The sequence below is a fragment of the Pongo pygmaeus genome, chromosome 6 (assembly GCF_028885625.2).
Source record: "Pongo pygmaeus isolate AG05252 chromosome 6, NHGRI_mPonPyg2-v2.0_pri, whole genome shotgun sequence".
In the NCBI taxonomy this organism is placed as follows: domain Eukaryota; kingdom Metazoa; phylum Chordata; class Mammalia; order Primates; family Hominidae; genus Pongo; species Pongo pygmaeus.
The window spans coordinates 58,929,272-58,943,759 of NC_072379.2; the positions used below are offsets into that span (position 1 = coordinate 58,929,272).

The following is a 14,488-nucleotide window of genomic DNA, read 5'->3' on the forward strand; positions in this document are numbered from 1 at the left end:
AATAAGACTGTTAAAAAAGTATTTTGCCTCTTATATTATCTTCCTGTTCAGAATAACTTAAAGGTCAGTATATTGTAAAATATAATAAACGGAATGCTGAAGGACAGAAATATCTATTCATATCCTAGATACACAAAGAAGGATATATAAACTCTAGTTGAGAATTTTTAAATGTGTGTTTGGCCAGAACCAAGTTTGCATTCAATAATAAAGGATTATTCTTTGACTTTTAAAAATTTGCTAAAAAGCGGCCTGGCACGGTGGCTCATGCCTGTAATCCCAGCACTTTGGGAGGCCAAGGCGGGCCGAGGCCGAGGCAGGAGATCGAGACCATCCTGGCTAACACGGTGAAACCCTGTCTCTAATAAAAATACAAAAAATTAGCCAGGCGTGGTGACACACACCTGTACTCCCAGCTACTCAGGAGGCTGAGGCAGGAGAATCGCTTGAACCCGGGAGGCAGAGGCTGCAGGGAACTGAGATTGCGCCACTGCACTCCAGCCTGGGGGACAGAGTAAGACTCCGTCTCAAAAACAAAACAAAACAAAATTTGCTAAAAAGAGTTCCAAAACAGCACAAAAATTGTTCTCCTTATATAACTGAATAGACAGGGTAAGTAGGAAAACCATACTCTGAGAATTCTCTTTCCCCTCTCTGAAAGCCAGGGTCTCAACATGTTGCCCAGGCTAGCCTCAAACTCTTGGGCTCAAGTGATCCTCTTGCCACAGCTTCCAGAGTAGCTAGGAGTACAGGCACATGCCACCATACCCCGCCAAGAACACATTTTAAATCATTCTTCTAGCCCTTCATTACCACTAAGTCTTTATTAAGTAAATACCCTATAACACCATTTTAGGTACTACAGAGGATACATGGAAACAGAAGGCTCAATTCTGTCCTACAGGGGATAAACCTAATATTTAATAGTCTAAGATGTTGACATTTAAAAAGACTTAAAAGATCAATTACTCCACACACTAAACAAGAAAATATACTTTCTCTAGTATTTAACGTCATTACTGTCAAATTTACATAAAAGTGAAAAAATCAGGACAGATGAAAACCTAGTTAATCCAAATTTTCATGTTATTCATGTTTTCACTATGTCTCTCTATTCTGTTCTATAAGTTAATAAACTAATAAAAACTTAACTCATCAGCCAACAGGTACATTGACAAAGGAAGAAGTACCCCCATTGATCCAAAGCAGCCAAAAATAAATGAATAAATAGAAAAATACGAGAATAATAGGGGACTTTTTTCCCCTACAGAATTTAAAAATTAAAATCCACAAATAAAATGCTTCAAAATTCCATCGATTTAATGGAACATAAAGTAAAAATTCAATTCATGGCTTCTGTCCTATGTAGCCCAAATGAGTACTCACAAGCACCAGCTCATTTTTAACATGTGTGAATAGTCTCAAGAAGATAACTACTAGTTTACATTCACATTTTGTATATTCATGTTGCGTATATTCACCACATGCATGACTCTATTTTACATTTATACCCTTATTTTCTCGTTGCCTCAATTCCTTCACTTATCACGTGAAAATTTTTATGAACATCCTGAAATTCTTACACATGGAAGAAGGCAGTATAAGTACTTTTCAATGTAGGACACCCTACACAAAAAGTCTAAAAGATTTTTACCTGCAGAAGGTGATGGCTTTACATCTACAGTAGAGGCAGAAGTGGCTGGGTCTGTGTTTACTGAAGCATCATTCACTTTCTGCTGATTCCCCATTTTCTTTGTGAAGACATTATTATTATTAGCCTATTCAAAATGTTAATAAGTTGTTAAATGAGTCAATGAATTAGTTATATTTCCTTCTTGCAGTAACTAAGTAAATACTATTTTTACGTATTACTTTAGGAAATCCTAAGAAGTCCACAAAGCTGCTCTTGTTTTAAAAGCCAACAAAGACTAAAGTTATACACATCATTTTGCTAACTGACCTAAATGTTGCAAAAGAAATATACTATATTTTGCTTTTTCTTATAAACTCATCAAAACACCACCAAAATAAGTCATTCACAGAAATCTACTACAAAGTTATAATGTACTCAAAAGGCCCCAGGCCAAATTCATACATGTGGGTGAGACATATTTGAAGTATCACATTTTTTCACAAAGGCCTTCCTATTTTACTACATGCATTCCTTGCTTGTCTCCTCTGATTTAAAAAAGTAGGACCAGGAAAGTATCATATTCATCACATAATAAAAGAGAGCTATAGTACCACTTTCAATTTCAGGTTTTAAATATGTTTCTTCTACATTTCCAGGAGTTCCTCAGATAGTAAGGCCTTGTATTTAAGCACAATTTAAGGACCCACATTGAAACATACATACCTCAAAACAAAAAACATTTTCTTTGCTATATTACAAATCTACCTACCTATTCTCAAATGGAATACAAAAGAATTAGCTAACACTCTTTAACTGTTCCTAATCTAATAGGAATAGGAATCTTCATAATATGAGTAGGAAGAACTTGCCAATTACGACTGAGACACCATCTAAGACCTAGGGATGATTAATGGTGAACTCCAATGAGAATAGATGTCATTGTCACAAGAGTCAATAGTAAGTATTGAGTGTTGAGTGACAAAGATATTTATCAAGAACTTAAGAGGGAAATTATCTAGAAAAGAAGACTTTTTTCTGTTTTTTCCTTGCTGCTGCCCTTGCTTCCTTTGTTGGCTGTCCAGTAAATTAAAATTCCAGACTTTTTTAAAGAAAAGTTATTACAATATTTGGCCAATGACTTGAAATCAAGCAGAGATAAATAATATTTAAAAGGTTGATATTTGGAATATTACAAATTTGATTTCGAACAAAAATACTAACAAGATATTTTACTATGTGTAAATTTAATGATACTTACTGATTGATCTGAAAGTTTGTTTATTTGTTTTTGGAGCCTTTGGCATTCCTTAAATTTTTCTTTATAATGGTCTGCAGCCATCTGAAGACGGAGTTTCAGATCTTCAACTTCTCTTCTTAGTTCATGTTCCAGTGTATCAGTCTTGTCCTAGAAAGAAACAAACATTCTAAGAAAAAAATAAAACTCTGATACCTCCTAATGTTAATAGTAACCCCAACTTCAATCTTACACAGTGGCCCAATTATGGCTCACTGCAGCCTTGACCTCCTGGCTCAAGCAATCCTCGTCTCAGCCTTTGGACTAGCTGGGACTACAGGTGCACACCACCACACCTGGGTAATTTTTGTAAATTTTTGTAGAGATGAGGTCTCACTATGTTGCCCGGGCTGGTCTTGAACTCCTGGGCTCAAGCGATCTTCCCACCTCAGCTCCCCAAAGTGCTGAGGTTATAGGTGTGACCTACTGTCCCCGGCCACTTTTCTATTTTGGGATTTTGGCTACAGAGCAACATAGGGTCTCTTTTTAAGTCCAGTTTTACATTCTTAGGACTAAGGTTCATTTAAAAAACTACAGAAAAATAATGCATCTCCTGAAGAGCAATTATTACTCCCTTAACCATAATACTGTTTTATACAGCTAGTAAGAAATTCCAAACAAAACAATACATATCTGACATCAATATATTTAATCAATAGGGCAGCTTTAACCAACCATTAAGAATTCTGCTCACAGAAGTTTTCCTTATAGCACACATTAACTGTAAGCCAAGAAGTCACAATGACTAAACAAAAGGAATGAAAATTTTAAATTTTAAATAAGGCAGAAATCTGACCCGTCTTATCTTAACACAATTTACTACTTTGTGAGATTATAGTGGTTTTTTAAATCAAAATGCAAATTCAAAATTAACTTGCTTTACCTGATCTTTTTTCATAGCATTTAGTTTAAGTTCTGCCACTGCATCAGCTAACTGCTTTTTCACTTTCTCGTTTTCCAAGCGTGCAGTATGCAGGTCTGCCATCGTTCTGTCTCGTACGTTGACAGCATCACTAAGTTCTTTAGCCAGAAAGACAACTTCTTGCCGAGTTGCCTGAACCTGTTCCTCTGCTTTACGAAGTTGCTCCTTTAAAAAAAAAGTATCTTCCTGAAGAAAGCAGATAAATATATTTGTAATTCAACCACTCAAGTAAAAAACAGAAGCAGAAACAATTTTCGCACATATTTCAACAGGGCCAAAATTTTAGATATTGGTTTTTCTACTCATGACTTACAGAGTATATGCCTACAAAAAACTTAAGAAGCAACTTTGTTTTAGGTTCCCGCTATAACAACCCTATGTACTCGGTTTCACTGCTACTACTTTATACACAAGGAAGCTAAAGTACAGCGAGTCAGGCAACATACCCAGTGCTTAAGGACCTGCCCAAACTGAGGCTCAAACAAAAGATCCCATCCCCCAGAATCTCTCCAGCTAGAAATACTGACCCTCATTTTGTATGACTACCAGTAAAAATCATTCCAAAAGCTTCTTTGTAACACCAAAAATTTTGGCTAAAAGATGTTTCCTACTTTCTACCCTAAAAGACATCCAATATAATATAAATCTATTTCATATCATTATAAAAACACAGAACAGATTTAGGCCTTCGTTCTAAAAACAAAATATTGATATATAAATAGTAAAGAAGAGGCATTGGGAAAATGAAAAGTAATTCATACTGCTTGACAAACCTAAAAGTATCTTTAAAAAGCTAAAATTGCCATGGTGAAATTATTTCCTTTAATATTAATGTTTAAACATTATAACATTTAAACATTATAAACACAATAAATTTAGTTTATTCAACTTCCTGTTTTTAATCTCTGTACTAAAAATAATCTAAAATCAGGAAAAAAATGCAACCCAAATATTGGTTTCTAAACTGTTAGCCCCTTAGAAGGAAATGTAAATGATGATTTTACGCAATGTTGCCATGGACAAAATCTTTGGAGGCATCATACTAATAGATCTACCTATAAAAAGATCGCCAACTTCTATATGTCAAAGGAGAAGAAAAAGAACTAGAAGAAAATTATATGTAATATATTCAAGAAAGGTATAATAATACTTGATATAAATAACTTTTCTAGTCAATAAGGAGAAACAAAACAAAAGTCAAAAGTCATGAACATACAAAATTTTTTAAAGAAATAAATGCAATTATGCAGTAAAAAATTCAACTCACCAACAATCAAACAAGTAAGTTAAAACAAATGCCACTCACCTTTCAAACTAACAAACATTAAAAAAACAGTAACATTCCAATATTTGCATGGGTTTAGGGAAACTGGCACATTCACAAACAGGTGAGCTTATATAAACCGTAACTGGCATCTTTTCTCATCAGATGTTTACAACATTCATCAGCACCTTAAAAATTCTCACAGCTTTTGATCTAGCAATTTTATTTCCATAAGTTTCCAAGAAAATTATCAAAGGGTATAGACATAGGTTTAGCTTTACAAGGATTCAATAAAATACTAAAATAATGAAAAATCATTAAGAACCTAAAATGTCTACCAACATGAGAATTTATGATAAACTATGATATACTACCTCTATATAATCTAAGTCTGTTCAGACATTACAAACAATACATATCTCATATACTCTTGGTGGGAATAAAAAAATCAATAGAACATTTTTTTGAAAGGTAATTTGAAAATAACTATCAAAATTTAAATACTCATTGACCCAGTAATTCCACTTGAAAGAATTTATTCTATGGATTACAAATGTGCCTACATATTGCTATAAGGATGTTTACTGCAGGATGCTTATAAAAGCTGAAGACTATAAACAATCAAAAAACATATACTACACAGTTGTTAAATGAAGAGAAGAAATACTAGGCAGTTGTTATGATGAATGAAAAAGATCCACATGTGTATCATAGTGCAAGATATCCATTTATAAATTTTTTTAAAAGGAAAAAATGTATAAATTCTAATTTGTGTTAAAATATAAATATACGTATATTCATAAATTCAATAATAACTTATCTGAGAAGGGATGAGGGTTACATTTTACTTTGTATCCTCACGTACTGTTTAAATTTTTTTATAACCATCACCTCAAACTACTTTCACAATCTTTTAAAAAGCTTTAGCAACTAGTAGTCATTTTTCTCAGGTACTTCCATAACTATGCTTTTCCTCACAGAAGTCTTGCTTAAATAGGAAAAAGATGCTTAGAGAAATTTTTAGCATCTTATTAAATAACAAATAATCAAATACACTTCTCATGTTTGCACTGGCAATCTGTTACATTAAAAAGTAACAAGGATTAACCATTAATTCTAAATGTCATGCGCTTCTGACATTTTAGGTATTACATTAACTATGTCTGAGTATTTTTAATAGCAAATTACTAAAAATAACATCATAAGAAATAATGAATCAATCAAGGTAAATCTATATAATGGAATATTATGTGGCCATTTTTTTCAAATGAGGAAGATCTCTACAAACTGATATGGAGTAACTAGCAACTTATTTCGTTCCATGAGAAAAAGGTGCAAAATGGTATGTATAGTAGCGCCACCTTTTTTAAGAAAGAAGAGGATAAAGAAGTATGTATGTACATGTACACATGCATATATAAGCTTATTTTTACAAAAAGAAACATAAGAATAAACTAGAAACTTATGAAAATGTTTATGGGCATAGGTAAGAAAAGGGTTTAAAAAAACAAGGAAGAGATTGAGACCTCAGAGTAAAATTTTTCTATCATTTTGACTTCTGAACAAAGCAACTGTTTTACATATTCAAACAATAAAATTAAATCAAACAGAATAAAAGCAAACATTAAAATTAAATACAAGCAAATGAAATTATATTACAAATTTATAACAGGTATGCAAAAAAATAGTTCAAGTAACTTTTGAACATGGTGTTTCTATACATCCTTAGTGAAACATATTCTAAGAAAAAAGAGCTGTAAAAATACCTTAGCTTTATTTAGTACATTAATTGTTGGAAGTGGCATTGATGTAATAATTGTGAAAACACTGGTGTGTACGGCTGGATGGAAACACATGAGTAATAATGATGTTTGGGAAACAAGAGTTCTCACATTGCAAGAAGAGAGATATAAATATGGAATGGAGCAAAGGAAGGAAGAATCCTAAGGTACTAAATCTGAATTGGAGCTATCAATATAAATTAAAGATGCAAAATACCCACTGAAAGTGCAAAGCAGCAGCCCCGTAGTAGCAATAGGATCCAGTTCTTGGTTTCAAAATACCATTACCTACTAAAAAAAACAGAGTTTCTTGGAGAAATGGTAATATCAGGTCTCGGGGAACAACCTGAAGTTAGAACATAAAGTTGTGCCATAAAGCAAGAAAGTATTCAAAGCGTTATAGGAACATATCAGGACAAAAAAGCAGGCTTGAAAAGGTTCCCCTGGTTAAATTCAGAACAATTTGGTTATGAAAAAGAATAATGATGATTACGCATAATATGCAGCAAAAAATCAGTAAGTCCAAAGTTATATTAAAAAAAGAGGGAGGGGTGACAGGAACGTCCTCATGATAAAAGATTACCTACAAATAAATGTAGAAGGAATAATAGAATTTTTTAAATCACCATTTTTCTATCATTAATTATTACCAACATAATAGCTGATGCAGGTGAGGAGCATCAAAGGACAATAAAACCATTGGGGAAAGGCTGTTGGAGAACAGGGTGTTTACACAGATTGCTTAATAATCACAAACAGGGAAAGAAAAGAATGGCACCTATATAGAGACAGGTAGACATAACTTTAAACAAATTATTAAACCTAACATTATCAAGAACGGAACAAATCGACATTATATAACTTTTGATATGACTCCAACAGGATGGACAAAACATCATCTATGTCTTTTCTTGCAAAAATGTCTCACCTGAATCTAGTCATGAGAAACAACAGACAAATCCACATTATAGAACATTTTCTCAGACTAGCCTGTCTTCTCCAAAAATATCAATGTCATAAAAAGTGCAGGGACACTATTCTAGACTGAAACCGACTCAAAATACAACAATCAAAATAATATGTAGTCTTTAACTGTGAATCACAAAATTTTAAAGGTTATATAAGAATACATTTGGGGCAATTTGAATGTGAACTAACTATGAGAATGACTATTATTCAATCAATGCTAAATTCTTTGGTGTAATAATGGTGTTATGGCTATGAAGAAGAATGCACTTGTTCATAAGGGAGACATGCTAAAGTATTTAGAGTAAATTATCATAATACTTGCAACTCACATCGCTCAGGAAAAAAAGGCATATAAATGGGGGAGATAAAACAAAGAATGGCAAAATATTTTAGGGTACATTAGTATTCATTGTTCTGTTCTTCCAACTGTTTTGTAAGTTCGAACTTTTTTAAAACAAAAGGTTGGGGGAATTAAAAATGAAAATCATATTGCATACATTTCATAGGTATGTTTTACAATCTTCAAATACACATAGCAAAAGTACTTACTTTACTTGAGGTTGTAAGCAGGAAAGTCCTTTGCAGATTTTCCTTTTCAGCCAAACATAACTGCAGCCTGCCAATCTCTTCTTTGAAATGAGTAATCACGCTTTCTTTGTTCCCATCTAAATTTTTTAAAGTCTGGACCTCCGACATAAGCTTGGTATTCTCTATTTCTGTATTCTTCAAATGTACCTGTAATGGTGTTTGAAAATGTGAAGAATATTCTAAGTCTATGACCTAAGTTGGTCAAAGTTTAAAACACCATTATATTCCTAACCCAAAGACAACGAAAGGAAGGAAAGACATACTAGACTAGGATTTAGGAGACCCAGGTTCTGCCAAATGACTAGTTAAGCATGTAGGAGCAGAACACAGCTTTTCTAAGCTTTTTTATTTTCCAGAGAGATTATTCTAAGCCCTAACAACATTACCTGATCTCTAAAGTCTTTTCCTTTGATTTAATGGTTTCAGGTTCTCTTTAAAAATGCAAATAGATTTGGTTGTTCTTTTGGGGAAACAAATTATGTTATCTGGCATATTCAAATCTGGCATGACAAGATTCTGGAAAACTAGAAGGGGTACATTCAAAAACAACATCTCAAACAATTCCATTTTCTGCAGGCGAAAAGTACGGCATCATTTAGTTTCAATGTGCTGAAAAATGTATTTGTTGACTAACCCAACTATATTGATTTTCCCATGACTTTCGCTATTGCTGATTTGCTCCTAACAGACATACAAATCAAATTCAACTACTGGAATAGGAATATAAATACAGACCCCTAGTGTACACTATTAAGTATATCCTGCTTTAGTTAAGAGTACTGAGGAGAAATGAATTAACTTACTTCTTGTACTTTACTCTTTAAATATACAGAATGCTGAAGGACTAATTCCTGTTCACAAGGATAGAATATTAACTCCTGATTCTCTGAAGACATCAGCAACCAACACCCTTGCACCATCACTTTAAAACACTACCTGATTTTCGTAATCAGCTCATTAAATTGACTTAACAAGAAACGGACTTAACTCAGAATGTTCTTGAAATTCCTCATCTGGAATTGCCTTCAGGAAATGCTTATGAGCCACTTAAAAAAATAAGTCTCAATTTGCACCCACAACATTATTGACAATTAAGCTAACTACTCTATATTTCAGGGTTGCTTAAAAAAATAAATTTAAAAAAAACTGCCAGGCACAGTGGCTCACGCCTGTAATCCCAGCACTTTGGGAGGCTGAGGCGGGCAGATCACAAGGTCAGGAGATCGAGACCATCCTGGCTAACACGGTGAAACCTCGTCTCTACTAAAAAAATACAAAAAATTAGCCAGACGTGGTCGCGGGCACCTGTAGTCCCAGGTCCTCGGGAGGCTGAGGCAGGAGAATGGCATGAACCCGAGAGAGAGGCAGAGCTTGCAGTGGGCCGAGACCACACCACTGCACTCCAGCCTGGGCAACAGAGCGAGACTCCATCTCAAAAAAAAAAACAACAAACAAACAAACAAACAAAAAATCAAAACTTCAAGCAGTCAAGATTTGTTAGCAGTGAGGATATTTTTACGAAATGACATCTCTGAAGATATTCTAAAAGTCAAACTCTAAAATGGGATCATTACTAAATTAATGTTCTCCCCAATGTGTATATATATATATGTATGTTCTTAAAAAGGAAAAATAGTTACATGAATTGTGATAAACAAGTATCTTAATGCCATGAAACCTCTTCAACTTATTACACACTACTTGTTAAGTATCTAAAACAGCAGCAAATTAATTCCCTGAAAACTAACTTTTAGGGGTGATATACAACATGACTGTGACTTCCTCCTTGCTCTCTCCTGGATCACTCACTCTGAGAGAAGCTAGCTGCCATGCTGTGAGGATATTCAAGCAGCCTATGAAAAGACCACTTCAAGTGGAGCTGAAGGGCCTCCTGCCAAAAGCCACTGGAGTAAGCCATCTTGAAAGCAAACCCCCCAGTCCCAATCAAGCCTTTAGCTGACTGCAGCCCTTGCCAACATCCTGACTGCAACCACACAAGAGGCTAGAGCCAGAACCACTCAGCTAAGCTGCTCCTAAATTGCTGACCTACAGCCCCTAAGTTCCGGGATCATTTCTTTTGAAGCAACAGGCAATAGATATGGTAAAAATAAATTACCTTATAAAGTTCCTTCTCATCCTTCTCTGTCTTCAACTGACATTCAAGTTGTTCTCTTTCATGTTGCGCCTTCTTGAGTTTGTCCTTTAAACTGAGATAGGTATGATAAAGTAACATTATAATGTCTTAAAGTTTTAAAATTTTTATTGAATTTATTTTTTAAAAGCATGAGAAATACCTGTCTAATTCAGTTTCTTTTTCAATTGCTTTATGTGTTACTGACACAATATCTTCCTCAAGCTGGTGGGCTTTGGATGTAGCATCACTGAACCTCTTCTTAAACTCTTCATTTTCCATTTTTAAGCTTTGTGTTACTTCAGTAAGACCCTGAGAAGTGACAAGGTATTTTGAGAAACACAGAAACATAATCAGTAAAGCAAATTTGCATATCTTTAAGAAAACTATGTATTCTTAGAATTTTAATCCCACATTTGTTCCCTCCAAATTTGAGAAGCTAAGACTATAAAACCTGAAATGATAACATATATTTAAATTTTCATATACTAAATTAATCGATAATTTGTTTTTTGTTTGTCTGGGGTCTCACTTTATCACTCAGGCTGCAGTATGGTGGCACAATCACAGCTCAGGTGATCCTCCCACCTCAGCCTCCCAGGTAGTTGGGACTACAGGCATCCACCACCACGCCTGGCTAATTTTTTTTTAATAGAGACAGGGTTTTGCCATGTCACCCAGGCTGAAACTCCTGGGCTCATACAATCCTCCTGCCTCGGCCTCCAAAAGTGCTGGGACTACAGGCATGAGCAATGATTAGTTTTTTTATATACATTTTCCCCCACCTTCAGACTTTTCATGTACCCTGTATGTTGATTTTACTAACTTTTCTCCACCAGGGGGCAGGCAAGAAAAATGAGGAAAAAATTTTAAAAATTAGTCACGACATATCAAGTCTTACACGACACCATCAAGGTTAACACCCACTTTTTCTAGCACAGGTCACTAAGTGCCATCAAAGCACTAACATATGCCTAAAGCCATGTTCCTAATGTTCTTGCCAGTGTGACTCAGAGGCCTAAACAAATATTCAAAGACACTAAGACAAATATAAAAGAGGTAGTAAGTGCAACAAATTGAATGTTGAATTGAATTTCTACTTGGAATATTCTACTTTAAATGGACAATTTATAAGACTCAAATATAACAGTGTATATAGGGAAGTGTTTTGTTATAGAAAACTATACTATAAAAGAATTGGTAAATTAAGATAAAATTATTTTTATTAAAGAACAATTTAAAAATTTCTCCCCAAAACAGTAATACTTACCTACCCAGCAACAAAAACTAAAAAAATCACCATTCTGCCAAGTTAAAAGTATGAAAGATTATATAGTATTTATAATTCACTTTAATTCACATAAAAGAACTCACCCAAGTATCTTATTGATAGAATATCATTTTAAATATCTTACTAGAATATGAACATTGCTACATTATTTTATAAAAGTCAGATACACCCTATTGATTTATTTTTGTTCAAAGAAAATGTTTGTCTGACTGAATCTGTAACACTAACCAAAAACTGTTGTACAAAATGCTTTTTTGGTTCCAATGCCACAATACCAGAGAAAAAACAAATAATATTTATTTCCTCTGCAATCATAATGATTGCTGTGAAATTGGGCACATTTTCAGGATTTGTCTTGTTGATTTATAAAGATGGCCAGAGAGGTTTCTAAATAATGTTTACATTTTTTCTATTTTTAGTTTTACCAACGCTCTCTTGGCACTGCAAATACACTACAGATTTAACCCAAGTATTTCTCCCTAGGACAAAATTACTTTCCAATCCTGTAAGTAATGAAGCCTTATAACGGGTATACAGCATTCTACAAAATGCATAGGAAAAGAGAAAAAAATCACTAGCAACTGAATGTAAATCATGAACTAATTGCTTTCAGTCAGTTAACTTTACAGTGAATTATAAATTAACTCTGACTACAACAAGCGTCTTAGACTCTTTCTCTGGTGCCCATAAAGGCACCTGATAGCTTCCCAGCATCCAAGCCTCCTTTCTAAACACATGAAAATGATAAAGTACGGATTATTCTTCAGGCCTGTAGTTTTCATGTCTGAGTTAAGCATAAGCATCTTCAGTGTGGCTCAGTCCTCCTTAGCATGAAAAAGCTAAGAGCTTTGCCATTTCAAACAACTAGGAATCATGCTTTCAAAAATTAACTTTAAAAGGTAAAATCTAAAAGACAATTTTTCTAAAACACTTTTGATCATTTGTAAATCATGCCAAAAGGACATCATAATTCTAATATTAAAACAAAGAAAACCTCCATCAGATAATTAAGCCTGCTACATTGTACGCCGATATGAAAACAATCATAAAAATTGGGGCAAAGGGAGATAAAGAGATTTGAGTACTTCAGATTCATGCAGGGACTTTCCTCCCGCTCCTAAACTAAAAAATCACTGTTTCCATGAGCCACTATTACCAATTCCCACAAGTCATAACTCTCATATATGAATAACCAGATAAAATGTTATGAATCATTCATCCAGGTGGCTAAACACATTTTAAAAGTATTTAAAATAACAAAGCACATTTTTTCTCATGTTAAAAAATAAAATTCTGATTATAAACAAAAGCATATGAAGAAACCAGATACAGTATCACTAACAATTATCTAGAAAAAAGGTATGGTATTCTAGATTCACACATATACAGAGTAAAATTTAGTAAACTAGCACCTGAACACTTTAAATAACAAATTATTGACAAAACAATTATTTATGAAAATTGCTAGTCAGATTTTAAATCAAATATTACTCATCTTACTTAATCTGGCTTTTCTCAAACACCTAATTTTGAAATCAACTAAAATACCAAGTTATGATGACAGCTACACAGACTATAAAGGCATCTTCTCTGGTTTCCACAAATCCACCAGACAAAAATATAATATTTGGCCGGGTGTGGCAGCTCACATCTGTAATCCCAGCACTTTGTGGGGCCTAGGTGGGTGGGGCACCTGAGGTCAGTAGTTCAAGACCTGCTGGCCAACATGGTGAAATCCCATCTCTACTAAAAATACCAAAGAAAAAAAAAATTAGCTGGGCGTGGTGGTGTGTGCCTGTAGTGCCAGCTACTTGAGAGGCTACTCAAGCAGGAGAATTGCTTGAACACATGACGCGGAGGTTGCAATGAGTCTAGATCATGCCACTGCACTCCAGCCTGGGCGACAGAGCAAGACTCCATCTCAAAAAAATAAAATAAAACAAGAAAAGAAAAGAAAAAGTTTTTAAAATGGAAAAAAGCTTATGGAATTTGGATACAAAGAAAGAATATTTTTGCACAGCTGTACATGTTTGTGTTTTGAGCTAAATGTTATTTCAAAAGAATCAAAAAGTTTTTAAAAAGAGAGTGAAAATGTTACAGTGAGCTAAGGTTAATTTATTTTTGGAGAAAAAAATATTTTATACATTTAGTGTAGTCTGGCCAGGTACGGTGGCTCATGTCTGTAATCCCAGCATTTTGGGAGGCCGAGGCGGGCAGATCACCTGAGGTCAGAAGTACGAGAGCCTGGCCAAAATGGTGAAACCCTGTCTCTACTAAAAACATAAAAATCAGCCAGGTGTGGTGGCACGCATCTGTAATCCCAGTTACTCCGGAGGCTGAGGTACAAGAATCACCTGAACCCAGGAGCCAGAGGTTGCAGTGAGCCAAGATCACGCCACTGCACTGTACTCCTGCCTGGGCAACAGAGCAAGACTCTGTCTCAAAAAAAAAAAAAAATTAATTAATTAATTAATTTAGTGTAGTCTAAGTATACAATATTTATAAAATCTACAGTAGTGTACAGCAATGCCCTGGGCCTTCACATTCACTCACTACTCACTCCTTGAAAAACCTAGAGCGCTGTCAGTCCTGCAAGCTCCATTTGTGGTAAATGC

General features: G+C 34.4%; 1 protein-coding gene across 25 annotated transcripts in view; it reads right to left on the reverse strand.

The window, feature by feature from the left end:
* The window catches only part of TAX1BP1 (Tax1 binding protein 1), a 91,625-nt gene that overhangs the window by 33,671 nt on the left and 43,466 nt on the right, over window positions 1-14,488 (reverse strand). For 14 of the 25 annotated variants that reach the window (XM_054495740.2, XM_054495730.2, XM_054495718.2 and 11 more), the window contains exons 6-11: window positions 10,746-10,894; window positions 10,568-10,658; window positions 8,413-8,598; window positions 3,811-4,035; window positions 2,892-3,038; window positions 1,655-1,778 (exon numbers count right to left, since the gene is read on the reverse strand). In XM_054495740.2, coding sequence (XP_054351715.1) covers window positions 1,655-1,778; window positions 2,892-3,038; window positions 3,811-4,035; window positions 8,413-8,598; window positions 10,568-10,658; window positions 10,746-10,894 — 922 coding nt within the window. The remainder of the gene's footprint in view (window positions 1-1,654; window positions 1,779-2,891; window positions 3,039-3,810; window positions 4,036-8,412; window positions 8,599-10,567; window positions 10,659-10,745; window positions 10,895-14,488) is intronic. The other 11 variants (XM_054495746.2, XM_054495725.2, XM_054495720.2 and 8 more) reach the window with 1 other exon arrangement.